The sequence below is a fragment of the Phyllobates terribilis genome, unplaced genomic scaffold, assembly GCF_046119375.1.
Source record: "Phyllobates terribilis strain yellow unplaced genomic scaffold, ASM4611937v1 Scaffold_7__3_contigs__length_470593459, whole genome shotgun sequence".
NCBI lineage: Eukaryota > Metazoa > Chordata > Amphibia > Anura > Dendrobatidae > Phyllobates > Phyllobates terribilis.
This window is the reverse complement of record NW_027362767.1, coordinates 61,169,225-61,183,544: the sequence shown is the minus strand read 5'-3', so window position 1 is coordinate 61,183,544 and position 14,320 is coordinate 61,169,225. Positions and strand designations below refer to the sequence as shown.

The 14,320-nt window shown below is 42.6% G+C and overlaps 1 protein-coding gene across 1 annotated transcript; it reads left to right on the top strand.

The window, feature by feature from the left end:
* Positions 1–2,064: 2,064 nt before the first annotated feature.
* TMEM179 (transmembrane protein 179) lies at positions 2,065–13,538 on the top strand. The gene is made up of 4 exons (XM_073638636.1): positions 2,065–2,421; positions 6,996–7,133; positions 8,236–8,314; positions 9,544–13,538. The coding sequence occupies exons 1-4, from the start codon at positions 2,120–2,122 to the stop codon at positions 9,721–9,723; spliced, it is 699 nt and encodes a 232-aa protein (XP_073494737.1). The 5' UTR covers positions 2,065–2,119; the 3' UTR covers positions 9,724–13,538.
* Positions 13,539–14,320: the final 782 nt, after the last annotated feature.

Sequence of the window (14,320 nt, the reverse complement as noted above, 5' to 3'; positions counted from 1 at the left end):
TTAGGACAGGAAAGACACATACAAAATGCACCAAGTAGGTTTTGGGATTTTGTTTCTTGTGGATTTTTCTGTGAACTCTGTTTTTTTTTTCCCCTTGGATTCTTCTGTCTGAACAATTCTGGTCCAAAAAAAAGCCTTGGAAAAAAAAAATGGAGCATTTACCTGAAGAAGCCCCCCAAGAATTAGCTTTTTTCCCCACAAAAATAGAGAAGGTTTTGTTGGAAGACATTTGATATTTTTTTGGAGGGACAGAATTGTAGATATTTATTGTATTTAGACATTTTTACAGTAACTACGTTTTTTTTTTCTTGCTTTTTGAAATTTTTAGAAAAGCCTTATGAAAATCCGTGAATCACCCCATACTTTACCCACCTATTTTTTAAAAGAAATATTTTATATATAACCCCACTCGACAGTTGTCTATTAAAAAAAAAATAATATTGTTTTTTAAAAAAGTCCAGGGATGGAGATGACGAGGAGGGCCGGAGACACAGATAACGAGAAGGCGGGCCAAGGATGGAGATGAAGAGGAGGGCCAGAGACACAAATAACGAGAAGGCGGGCCTGAGACACAGATGACGGGGAGGCGGGCCAAGGATGGAGATGACGGGGAGGCGGGCCAAGGGTGGAGATGACGGGGAGGCGGGCCAAGGGTGGAGATGACGGGGAGGCGGGCCAAGGGTGGAGATGACGGGGAGGCGGGCCAAGGGTGGAAATGACGGGGAGGGGGCCAAGGGTGGAGATGACTGGGAGGCGGGCCAAGGGTGGAGATGACGGAGAGGCGGGCCAAGGGTGAAGATGACGGAGAGGTGGGCCAAGTGTGGAGATGACGGGGAGGCAAGCCAAGCATGGAAATGATGGGGAGGGGGCCAGGGATTGCGATGATTAGCTGTGGGGAAATAAGAGGTGAAGATGACTGGTGATTAGGAGGATTGAGAATGAAGATTACTAGAGGTAGATATGAAGATGACCATGAAGTCCAGAATAGAGATCATGAGGAAGATCAGGGGTGATGAGGTAGACAAGGGATACATATGAGGAGGACACGTAATATGATGATCAGGAGGACCAGGAATGGAGATAATGAGAATAACGAAGCAGTGTGATGGTAATGATATGAAATGAAGATAAGGACAGGGGATGAGCAGATCTGGTAATGAGGAAGAGCATGGATTATAAGGGATAAGGAGGACACAGGAAGATCGAGATGGAGCTGATAATGAGGTAAAAGGAGGACCAGAGATGGAGATGATGATGAGGAGAACCAGGAATGGAGATGAGGAGGACAAGGGATGGAGATGATGAGGGATGAGGAGGACCAGGGATGGTGCTGATGATGAGCAGAACCAGGGATGGAATTTATGACGAAGAGAACCTGGGATGGAGATGATGAGGATAAGGGATGGAGCTCATGAGAGATGAGGAGGCCCAGGGATGGTGCTGAAGATGAGGAGAACCAGGGATAGAGCTGATGATGATGATGAGGACCAGGAATAAAGCTGATGATGAGGACCAGGGATGGAGATGATGATGATGAGGACCAGGGATGGAGATGATGATGAGGACCAGGGATAGAGCTGACAATGAGGACCAGGGATGAAGATGATGATGATGAGGACCAGGGATAGAGATGATGATGATGATGAGGACCAGGGATGGACATGATGATGAGGAACAGGGATGGAGATGATGATGATGATAATGAGGACCAGGGATGGAGATGATGATGATGATGAGGACCAGGGATAGAGCTGACAATGAGGACCAGGGATGGAGATGATGATGAGGACCAGGGATGGAGATGATGATGATGAGGACCAGGGATGGAGATGATGATGAGGAACAGGGTTAGAGCTGACAATGAGGACCAGGGATGGAGATGATGATGATGATGATGAGGACCAGGGATAGAGCTGACAATGAGGACCAGGGATTGAGATGATGATGATGATGATGATGAGGACCAGGGATAGAGCTGACAATGAGGACTAGGGATGGAGATGATGATGATGAGGACCAGTGATGAAGGATGGATGACGCAGCCTCCCCGTCATCCTGTCTCCTGGCACCTGCGCCTTTTGCGCATCCTCTATAAGAGCTCGACCTCCCTCGCTGGAAAATGGCGCTGAACAATTTCCTCTTCGCCCAGTGCGTCCTATATTTCCTGGCCTTCCTCTTCAGCTTCATCGCGGTGGTGCCTCTCTCCGAGAACAGCGCGGACTTCCACGGGAAATGTCTGCTGTTCACGGAGGGCTTGTGGCTGAGCGGGAACGTGAGTCTGGAGCGGGAGCACTTCACTGTGGACGAGTGGGGGCCGGAGTCCGCCTGCAGGTTCAGCGTCTTCTCCGGGGTGCTGGCGCTGCTGGCCGCGGCGGTGCAGGCCTGGAGGAGCCTCTTCATCCTGTGCAAGGGCCACGAGGAGTGAGTACTGGAGAGGAGAGGGGAGAATGCTGCACACACCTCCCTTGCCCACCACCTGCACCCCACCGCCTGCACCCCACTACCCCACTGCCTGCACCCCTCTGCCCCACCACCTGCACCCCACTGCCCCACCACCTGCACCCCACTACCCCACCACCTGCACCCCACTACCCCACCGCCTGCCCCCCACCACCTGCACCCCACTGCCCCCCACCACCTGCACCCCACTGCCCCACCACCTGCACCCCACTGCCCCACCACCTGCACCTCACCGCCTGCACCCCACTACCCCACTGCCTGCACCCCACTGCCCCACCACAACCCCACTGCCCCACCACCTGCACTCCACCGCCTGCACCTCACAGCCCCACCACCTGCACCCCACCGTCTGCACCTCATCGCCTGCACCCCACTACCCCACTGCCTGCACCTCAGTACCCCACCGCCTGCACCCCACTACCCCACTGCCTGCACCCCACTACCCCACCACCTGCACCCCACCGCCTGCACCTCACTGCCAGCACCCGACTACCTCACCGCCTGCACGTCACTGTCTGCACCCCACTGCCTGACTGTCTGCTCCCCACTGCCTGCACCCCACTGCCCCACCGCCTGCACCTCACCCCCTACACCCCACTGCCTACACCTCACTACCCCACTGCCTGCACCCCACTGCCCCACCACCTGCACCCCACCGCCTGCACCTCACTGCCAGCACCCGACTACCTCACCGCCTGCACGTCACTGTCTGCACCCCACTGCCTGACTGTCTGCTCCCCACTGCCTGCACCCCACTACCTCACTGCCTGCACCTCACTACCTGCACCCCACTACCTCACTGCCTGCACCCCACTACCTCACTGTCTGCACTCACCTGTCTCTGCAGCAGGGCCGGCTCCAGGTGTATTGGGGCCCTTGGGTGACACAGTCCCGGTGGCCCCTCGGCATTTTCACTTTTTCCTACTGTAGCTTTTTATGTTCCGCTCCATAGTCTTTTCCGGAGTTCTTTTCTGTGGTACCTGCTGTAGTTATTATCACGACCATTTTGGGGTCAGTGCAACTTTCTCATCTCTTAATTCCATTTTTATGGACGGTGATGGGTGAGATTCTGCCATTTTTATTTATTTTTTTATTTCTTTTTGTGTTCACCCTATGGGATAAATATGATATTTTAATTGTCCAGTTACCAAATATTTCTGTGTGTATGTATATATATATATATATATATATATATATATATATATACTTATTTTTATTTTTTTGCCAGGAAAAGAGGCCGATTTTTACCTTTTTATATTAGTTTTTTTTAATCTTTTTAATTTAGATTTTCCATATTTTCTGTGTCCTCCTCGGGGACTTGAAGCTCTGATCGCTTGATCATCTGTACAAAGCGCTAATATTTCCCTCTATTGTAAAATCACCGCTCTCCTATGTAGCCCGGCCATCATTGGTCCCCTGGCCGCCATGACCGTGCCATCTGCACCCGCAATCATGATACATGGGGGCTGATGGGCATCAGAATGGGCACTACCTCCCCTCCTCCCACCATTATCAACCCCTTAAATCCCATAGTCAAGACTGACAGCGGCATCTAAGAGGTTAAACGTCAGAAAACAGAGATTTGCAGGTAGAACAGCTGTGGATCTGAGCCGGGGGGCTAATCCGCCTCCGCCGCCCCAGGGTTTTATTCTACAGATGTAGCAGAGCTGATTGTTGCACTGGGTTAAGTTTAACTACAAAAAGCAAATTACAAACTCTGCTCTGCTACATCAGTACGTCTTACAGCAATGTTAAAGGGAGTTTGTCACACAACTTAGAGCAAAACAAAAAACTAAAGTTCTGCATCCACTGTATTTCCAGGATTGGTGGGGCAGTGTTGGCACCGATCATGGACGTTTAACCCCTTAGATTCTGCTGTCAATAGTGACTACAGAATCTAAATAGTTTACAGAGTGTGGGGGCTCCCTCTTTACCCCATTGGCACCCTGAGATCTTGATTTTGTGCTCCTGATGTTTGCCATGGCAGGTAACGGCCAAATAACGGCCTTAGAGTCTGCCGGATATAGCGGCCTGTTCAGAAGTTATCAAAATTTAGGTGGTAAAAATAAACTTTTTCATTCTTGTCATTCCACTTTCCATTACTTCCTGAAAAGAACCAGAAGGGTTAATGAACTACCCGAAAGCTGTTTTGAATACGTTGAGGGGTGCGGTTTTTAAAATGGTATCACTTTTGGGTGGTTTCCGACATATAGGACGCCCAAAGTCACTTCAAAACTGAACAGGTCCCTATAAAAATAAGTTTTGTAACTTTCCTTGAAAAAATGAAAAATTACTGCTACATTTTTAAACCTTCTAAAATGCTGACAAAATAAAATATCATTTTACAAATGGTGCTGATGTAAAGCAGACATGAGGGAGATGTTATTTAGTAATGTTTTTTGTGGTATGACTATTGGGATTAAAGGGAGAGTCATTCAAAGTTTGAAAATTGCAATTTTTAAAACATTTTTGTCAAATTTCTGATATTTTTATAAATAAACGCAAAACGTATCAACCTAAATTTACCATTATTATAAAGTATCATGTGTCACACAAACATAGTCTCAAAATCAATGGGATATGTTGAAGCATTCCAGAGTTATTACTACATAAACTGACACTGGTCAGATTTCAAAAATTGGTGTGCTCACTAAGGGAGTGTATATATTTGTTTACAAAGTTTTAAAATAAATATATCTTTTTTTTTTTTTCATGGTATGGGTTGCCATTTTCTGTAACCTCACCATTTTTATTTTTCCATCAATGAAACGATGAGGGCTTGTGTTTTGCTCCCTGAGCTGTAGTTCTGGTTGATACCATATAGAGGGACATAAGACGTTTTGATCCCTTTTGCGTTTTTTTGGGGGAAGGCACCGTGATCTGAAAAATGCAATTTTGGTATTTTTTTTCTCTCTATGGTGTTTACCTTATAGGTTAAATAAATGTTATATTTTCATATTTTTTTAGTTTCGGAGCTAGAGGGTGGAGACGAGGTGCTATGATGTCTCCCATACACTGAACACACAGACATGAGAGATTCCTACTCTCTTGTCTCTATGTAGCACATGTTCAAAAGCAGCAGCAGCATGGAGAAAATTGAACAGAAGTACTGAGCAGTGTAGCTTTGAATCCAGCTTTATGGTGAGATCAGGGCTGTGGAGTCGATAAGCCAAACCTCCGACTCCTCAGTTTTCATCACACCAACTCCAACTCCGACTCCCTCATACACGGCTCGTGTTTAAGTGATATATTTACTGTAGCACAGATTCATCTCAGCTAAAAGTCTAGACCCTTAGATCAGGAATAGGACAGACATTTATAGGACATTTCATAACTTTCCCAAATTCTTATGAAAAAATATTCCCCACAAACTGCATTGAACTACTGTACCCAATTTATTATATATTTTAGGAGTTTGAGTCGGTCCATTTTATACCGACTCCACCAAAATGGACTCTTACTCCATAGCCCTGGGTGAGATAAATACTTAGTAAAACAACATGTGGGTGTCCTGAGGAAGGAGTCGTTACTGACTTTGAAATGCGTGGACAATAAACCGCTTTCATTTTATCATCTTGTCTTCTGATCTTGGACTCAGCAGCGCGTCTGAAATCCGCTGTTCCTGGTTGTATATCAAAATATTTACTAGAAACAGCAACCTGAAGGACATAATACAGCAATACTGAGCAGAGTTGCTGTGAATCGAGCTCTGTGGTGAGATAAACACTTACTAGAAACAGCATCATGGAGGACGTTATACAGCAGCACTGAGCAGTGTAAATGTGAATCTATCCCTGGAGTGAGATAAAACATTTACCATAAAGCAACATCTTGGAGGGGATTTTACTGTAGCATTGAGTAGTGTAGGTGTGAATCCAGCTCTACACACATACTACAAAGCAACAGCATGAGGGGTGCTGTGGATCTCCCTTCTCTGGATTCTGAGGCATCTCAGTTGGGCCCCCAGCAACCAACAAATTATCTGCAATCCTATTGATAGGAGATAACGTTTGATTTGGGGGGAAAACCCCTAGGTGCAGTCACTTTTGTTGTGACCACTGAGACCCGCACTGATCATGAGAAGTAGGGGGATGCAGCGCCGATACGTAGTGGCTAGCTGCCATGCCGGCACTTCCTACTGACACGCCATCACTTTTGGGATGAGCTATACGTCTCGCTGCATAGAAAAAGTTTTGGGATTGAGTTGCCGGATGTTGGCTCTGTGCGGTGTAGATGCATCGGGGGCGACAGCCGCTACCTGCCTGTAATTGAGTAGTATGATTTATAACGAGGCGACACTTTAGGGTGTATGATTTAAAATCTCATTAAGTAGAAAAATAAAGGGATTTAGGTGACGAGGATAATGAGACAAGAGAAGAGTAATCTGGAGACTTGGGCCATCTCCTTGGGGTTATTAATTACCGCCGCCGTCTGGGTAGACCGCTTATTCCCGCTCTCCGCGTGCCGCACTCTGTTTGCTGCTTCTGCTGTTTTTTGTCTTCTCATGAGTTATATTGTGTTTCTTTTTATTGCAGCTCCTTCTTTTACGCCTTCCTGAATCTGCTGATCAGCTCCTTTGTGGTTTTCGTTACATTTATTGCCAGCACTATTGTCAGCGTCGGATTTAACATGTGGTGCGATGCCATTACCGAGAAAGGAAGCCGACCTTACAGGTTGGTGGAAAAGATTTATGTCTCCCGCCGGCTAAGTCTCATGAGATTAGAAAGAAGGGACTTCACTTTTTTTATTTTTTATTACGGCGCCTCTCTTGTGTGTGGCCTATGTCTGGTATTGCATCTTAGACTTATTCCGGAAAATGAGGCGCAATACCAAGATAAGTGGTGCGGTTTCTTGCAAAATGTGCCCAAGGGCTCATTCAGATCCGTGGATCAATTTAGGGCTGTCGGTCCATGAAAAATGCTGATTGCACACGGACAGCGTATAGATGGTTTCCATTTTTTACCGTTTAATGGGCAGGAAAAGCTTTGAATTTTTTTTCTTTGCATATGAGAAAAACTCATGTCACATTGATGGTGGAAGTAGACATGGATGGAAATTGGATTTAGCATGCTGATGAAAAACGGTCCGCAAAAAAACCCATACGCCTTAATGAGTCATCCTTAGGTTATGTTCACACGTTGCGTTTTTGCTGCATTTTTATGCACATTTTAAGCTTCGTTTTACAGTACCAGCAAAAGCTATGAGATTTCAGAAATCTAAACTAAATTGGAAAGCTGCAGCGTGTCGCTTCTTTCAGCATTTTTGCAGCGGTTTTTTTCACCCATAGAAAGCAATGAGTAAGTGCAAAAACGCAGCAAAAAACGCAGGTATCAGGTTTTGCTGCATTTTTTGTGAAAAAGATGGGTAGTAGCAGTAATGCCTTCACTAACCCCATTTACTTTCTTCTCAAGTCAGCGGATCAGCGGCCGGCCGTCCTGCAAGCCGGAAGCAGGAGTTACTTTTATGCTCAAGTTACTGAGAGATTCTGTTCAATATTTAGAGTCGAGTAAATTAATCCCCCCCCAAAAATAAAAACCTTTGTGTGCAGCCCTTTAGTTAAGCCAATGTGTGAACCCAGAAGAGGCTCCGATGACATTGACGTGGGGGTGGCATTTCTGTTGCCATATTGAATTGTGAAGGAAGCTTTGGGCAGGTTCACACTAAGGACCATAAGTCCCTTTTTTACCTACAAAATTTTTACTCTTGCTTTCGGGGGGGGGGGGGGGGATGTTTATTTTCTGTAACTGATCCTGAATATATTTTCCTTCTGGGAAGTTGTGAAGAACTCCAGGATCGAGACCTCGAGCTCAACTTGGAAAATTCAGCCTTCTTTGACCAATTTGCCATTGCACAGGTAAGGGTTAACTATTTATTATCCTAAAGGAGTTGTCCAGCCTTTTGGTGAATTCTGAGTTTAGAGGGGCGTTCACGATCCTTATTTTTTCGTCCAGAGTTGAGAACATCTACAAAGAGAGTCTTGTGCATTGGTGGACCAGACTTTACATTACTCACACAGTGCCCTTTTATAAATTAATAAGTTGTCTTAATTCCTAATTTTCCAAATTGGGTTGAGTGCGGGAAATTTAAACAGTAAGGCTCTGTTTGCACACAATTTTTTTGAAGAGTTAAAAAAACGCTGAGTTTTTCAAGACAGAAACGGCTTAAGGAAACTCTCCCTTTTTGGTGGGGTTGTTCTTTTCCTGCAGAAGTTTTTCTTTTCTTGAAGTGTCCTTTGCGGCCTTTTGATTGGACAATGTCTACTAGTCCTGAGGATTTTTCATTAGAAGCCGTTTCAAAGAAGAGACATGCGTTTTTCAGAACCTCTTCAGGGAAAGAAAAATTCTAAAAAAAAAACCCTTCTCCTATGGAGAGCAAAGTGGATTTCCCATATAGATGAATAAGAAAAGTTTTCAAAATATTTTTAAGAAGAATATTAGAGCAGATCCACTCCAAAAAAAAAACACATTGTGAACATAGCTGTAATTTATGGGGAAAGCAGATACTAGGGCTGATTGCTTGAGATACCACATTTTGTTGGATCTTTTTATGAAAATAAAAGAAGAAGAAAACCCTTTATAGATGGTGTCTTAAAGTTGGATAAACTTTAGAGAGAATTTTAGACACTTTACAGTTGGCAGGAAGAAATAGAGGGACGAGCATTAGACATTGAATGACTCATCGAGGGCGAAAGCGTGAACAGAAAAGTTTATAAATTCAGCATCGGAAGGAAATAAATGCTGTCCCGCTCAGGCTGGGAGAGCCGCTGGCGTTGCGACCTTTGTCCGGGTTATACCGCCGTCTTATTCTTCCCTTAATCGAATTTTGGGAGATTTACTCATATCTAGTCTGTACATAATCCTTCCAGTAGTTCTGTGTGGGCATTAATCTAAAGAGGACAATGGAGGAGTACCAGCTGTTGGACACACCCAGAGATGCTGATTGGCTAAGAAGAGTTGCCCAATGCTCCGCCCTCATATCCTTTTCAGTTGGATGCCGCCACAGTAAACCGTTACTCACGTGCTGCTTTAATTACGCTTGCGTCATAATAAGATATTGTGTATCTGTCCTGTCTCCGTTTCCTAGTTTGGGCTTTGGGCCGCTTGGCTCTCCTGGCTCGGTATTGCAATCCTTGCTTTCCTGAAGGTCTACCATAATTATCGACAGGAAGATTTGCTGGACAGTCTGATTCAAGAGAAGGAGCTGCTAATCGGGAAGTCATCCTCAAGAAGTTCTCTACAGGAAGAGAAGAGCGGCATGATATAAAATATGTATGTGACCCCCCCCCCCCCACCCAGCCATGGCCAGATATTTATTTCAGCGGATGTGTTCACTAATATAATAATGACCAAAGTGCCATCTGACCAATCGGTGTCATAAGATTGTATTGGAGTATTATCTTTTTCCCGCAAATTAATGTGTTATTAAAAATATTTACTATCCTCTTCACCCCCCCCAAAAAAATAATATGAATGTAAAATATCAATTGCAAAAATGATGGCACCTGCGCAACTAGCCGAGGTCACATATCCTAAAATTGTACATTGGATTATTTCTAAAAATGAACTTTTGTGTCACTAACCTTGAATTATGCCAAAAAGAAATTAACCTTATATCAATCTTACAACTCAGTTAACGGGTCTGTCTACTTTTGTTACCATTCTATTGCTCAAATGCATCTACAATCATGACTTTAAAAAAGATTTTTTTTTAATCAAGTCTTGGGTATACAGATCCTATGCAGATTTATGTGCTACTATGGTTACAGATTAGAAACAAACCCTGATTCTGCTCATACTCGCCTTAAATCTGCCCCCTTTTTCCGACTAACATACATTTTGCAGGGAACAGATGGATGAAATTATGATTGCCGGATCAGACTACACTTTGTTGCTTTGTAGTCTGTAGCCGTGGGATACGCATAGGCTTTCATTGGAGCTGTAGACCTAAAACGGCAGGCAAATTTTAATCATGCAAAAGTATTAAAGTATCCCTTTAATGACTAAATGTAAAGTTTGTAAATATGTAATGATGAAGATTGTGATGACATCCCAATTGGTTTCCTTAACGCAACACTTTAGAATGTAATTTAGAAATTGCCTAAACTGTAAGTGTTATATGCAAAATTCCTATTCCTAACCGGAGCAATGTCATAGAAATCTACAGGGCTGCCGGGATTCAGATTCCTTCTGATTTCCCCATAGACTTATCTGTACATTATAGACTGTATTCTGTAGTGCCGGCCACAGGTTATATACAGCCATAAACCATGTCTTTCTTAATAGTCACTGGAATAATTTAATAAAATACTACTGTATAGGGTTGCTGGAAATTCATATTCCCCATGATTTTTTGTTCAATCATCATTACATTATGGGCTGTATTCTGTTGTGCTTGTATACAACCATGAACAACGTCTTTGCTATTAATATCAAGAATAATATCATACCATCCTAGTATATTTGGATGCTGGAAATTCAAGTTCCTTGTGACTTCCCAACAGAATCATCAGTAAGGTATAGGCTGTATTCTGTATAAATGCCATTTATAGGTTATATACAGCCATAATCTACGTCTTTCGTAATAATAAAATAAATAACTTCTCAATAACCTACTGTATACGGCTTCTGCAAAAATAAAGGTTCCCAGTGATTTCCTTTCAAAATAATCAGTAAGTTATAGGCTGTGTTCTGCAGGTCATATACAGCCTTAAATAATGGCTTTCCTATTTATAACAGGAATATTCTCCTAACAGCCTTGCTTATAGGGCTGCTGGAAATTTAGGTTCCCTGGGATTTCCTCGCAGACTTATTTGCGCAGAATACAGCCTTTAATGTACTGACGATTTTGGAAGGAAATCAATGTCTTTCCTATTAAATACCAAGAATAACCTAGTATATAGGGCTGCTAGAATTTCAGTTTCCCTGTGATTTCCGTGCAGACTCTTTTGCTATATTAAAAAGAATACAGCCTATAACATACTGATGATTTTGGAAGGAAATCAAAGAGTCTGAAATTTTTGCAGCCCTATATATTAGAGTATTAAATTACTGTATTCTAATTACTATTAGGATAGACTTTGCTTATGGCTCTATATAACCTGTGAATGAAAGTACGTTCTAGGCTGTATTTTGTGTAAATGCCATTCACAGGTTATGTACAGCCATAAATAAGGTATATCCTATTAGTAGCTGGAATTTAATACCCTACTATATAGGGCTGCTGGAAACTCTGGTTAGACTCTGATTTTCTTCCAAAATCATCAGTATGTTTATAGGCTGTATTCTTTGTAATGTACCAAGAAGTCTGCAAGGAAATTACAGGGAATCTGAATTTCTAACAGTCCTATATACTAGGTTATTATGAGAATATTCTTGGTATTTAATAGGAAAGACATTGATTTCCTTCCAGAATCATCAGTACGTTATAGGCTGTATTCTGTAGTGCCTTCAGGTTACATACAGCCATAAACAGTTTATAATGTACTATCGATTCTGGAATGTCTTTCCTATTAATAACCTGAATATTCTCATAATACCCTAAGATATAGGGTTGCTAAAAAATCAGGATGCTTGGGTTTTTCTTCTAGAATCATCAGTACGTTATAGGCTGTATTCTGTGTAAGTACCAATCACAGATTATATACAGCCATCAACAAGGGTTGTTCTATTAGTTGCTGGAATAATTTACTAATACCCTACAGAACATAAAGATAATCTAAATTTCCAGCAGCCCTATACAGTAGAGTGACAGTATTCCAGTTGCTATTAGGATAGACCTTGATAATGGCTGTATATAACCTGTAAATTACATTTGCACAAAATACAGCCTATAATGTACTGATTTTTCTGGAAGGAAAACAAAGGGAGCCTGATTTTCTAGCTGCTCTATATACAGTACAAGGATATTATGAGAATATTCTTGTTATTTAAATGGAAAGACATTGATTTCCTTCCAGAATTGTCAGTAAGTTATAGGCTGTATTCTGTAGTGCAGGTTATATACAACCATAAACAGTCTATAATGTACTTCCAAAAATAATGACTTAATTAAGCGTATAATGTACTGTTGATTCAGGAAGAAATTGGTGTATTTCCTATAAATAATAATATTCTCTTAACCCTAGTATTTAGGGCTGCTAGAAATTCAGGTTCCCTTTGATTTATCTTCCAGAATCTTCAGTACGTTATAGGCTGTATTCTATGTTAATGTTATTCACACATAACACACAGCCATAAACAATGTCTATCCTAGTAAATTATTCCAGTTACTAATATCCTACTGTAGAGGGTTGCTGAAAATTCAGATTCCCTGTGATTTTCTTCCAGAATAATCAGTACGTTATAGGCTGTGTTCTATGTTGGTGTCATTCACTGACAATATAGAGCCATAAACAAGGTCTATCCTGTTAATAACTGTAATAATTTACAAATGCCCAACTGTTTAGGGCTGCTAGAAATTCAGAATCTCTGATTTTGTTGCAGACTCATTAGTATATTCTAGGCTGTATTCTATCTTAATGTCATTCACAGTTAACATACAGCCATAAGCAAGGTCTATCCTATAAGTAAATTATTCCAGTTACTAATACCCGACTGTATAGGGCTTCTGAGAACTCAGACTCTCTGAATTTGTTTCAGACTCATCAGTATGTTGTAGGCTGTGTTCTGTTGTGCCTGCAGGTTATATACAGCCATAAGCACTGATTTTATGATCAGGGCTGAATGTACGTGTGCCTGGAGGCTGCCCTGGGTGTAGATGGCATGCTGGGGAGAATACACATGGGTCAGTGGATGTAACGTCTGATGTAAATAAGCATCTTCTCATTGATTCTGCTTTATTGTATGTGAATAAGCTCAAGTATTAATTAGACATACCGGTAAGTATCTGCTTAAACCTGTGAGCCTCTATTTGCTATGAACGGAAACGGCTTTCTCTGTATCGATCTCATATCTATCGCTTTATTATTTATCTCTTATTTATATGTACTTTTTTGTTTTTCTGCATGATTTACTATGTATAGAACACCTAATGATGATAATGCATAGGGACGTGTAATAAATGCCGTACGTCATATGAAAGCTAAAGCATCCAAAGGTTGTTTTTTTTGGAGGACACCAATAGGAATTTCAGGGGGTTCTTGTTTATAAGTAAATTAAAAAAAAAGGGAAAAAACCCTGTAGCCACACACATATGGCGCGACCAGCATGGGAGGAGTGTGCCCAATTTGTGGGAGAAAATGACTTTTTGGTTCATGTGACTTTTATATGAGGGATATTATGAACTAGTCAAAATAAAAGATCTAACTATTAAAAAGGTTGTTCTCACGTATGCTTTTCAGGAGCGCACCGCTCCCCAGCCTCCTGGCTCCTGCTTGTCGGAGTGGCGGTACACTCCTGAATGATTGACACTGTGGACCAGAAGCATTGTTGCACCGATGGCCCGAATGGTACACTCTTGCTTTGCTTCTGCAGCATGGGAGAAGCATAGGGGAGACTGACGATGGCCCCAACTTCCGAGTAGTGCTTACAAGCGTGCCCTCCTTTCCTAGGAGTCTGGCAACCCCTGATAGTTTACCTCCTCGGTTACAGGCCACCTTATTTTCACTCCATTCCTAAGAACTGAAAGATATTTAATAAAATGTAAACTGCAAATTTCTTAGTTTTTAGCAGCGCATTTGCAATTTCTGATGAATAAACCCCACTTTAAGATCACAGATGGTGATGACAGCAGCAGAAGAGGAGGATGTTGATCATGAAGGAGGCAGTGACCACAAATATGGCAAACAGTGCAGATTACCGTAAATAAACGAGTGATGGGTAGTTTTTTCGTCTCCATTCTTCTACCTTGCGTGATGGGGTGT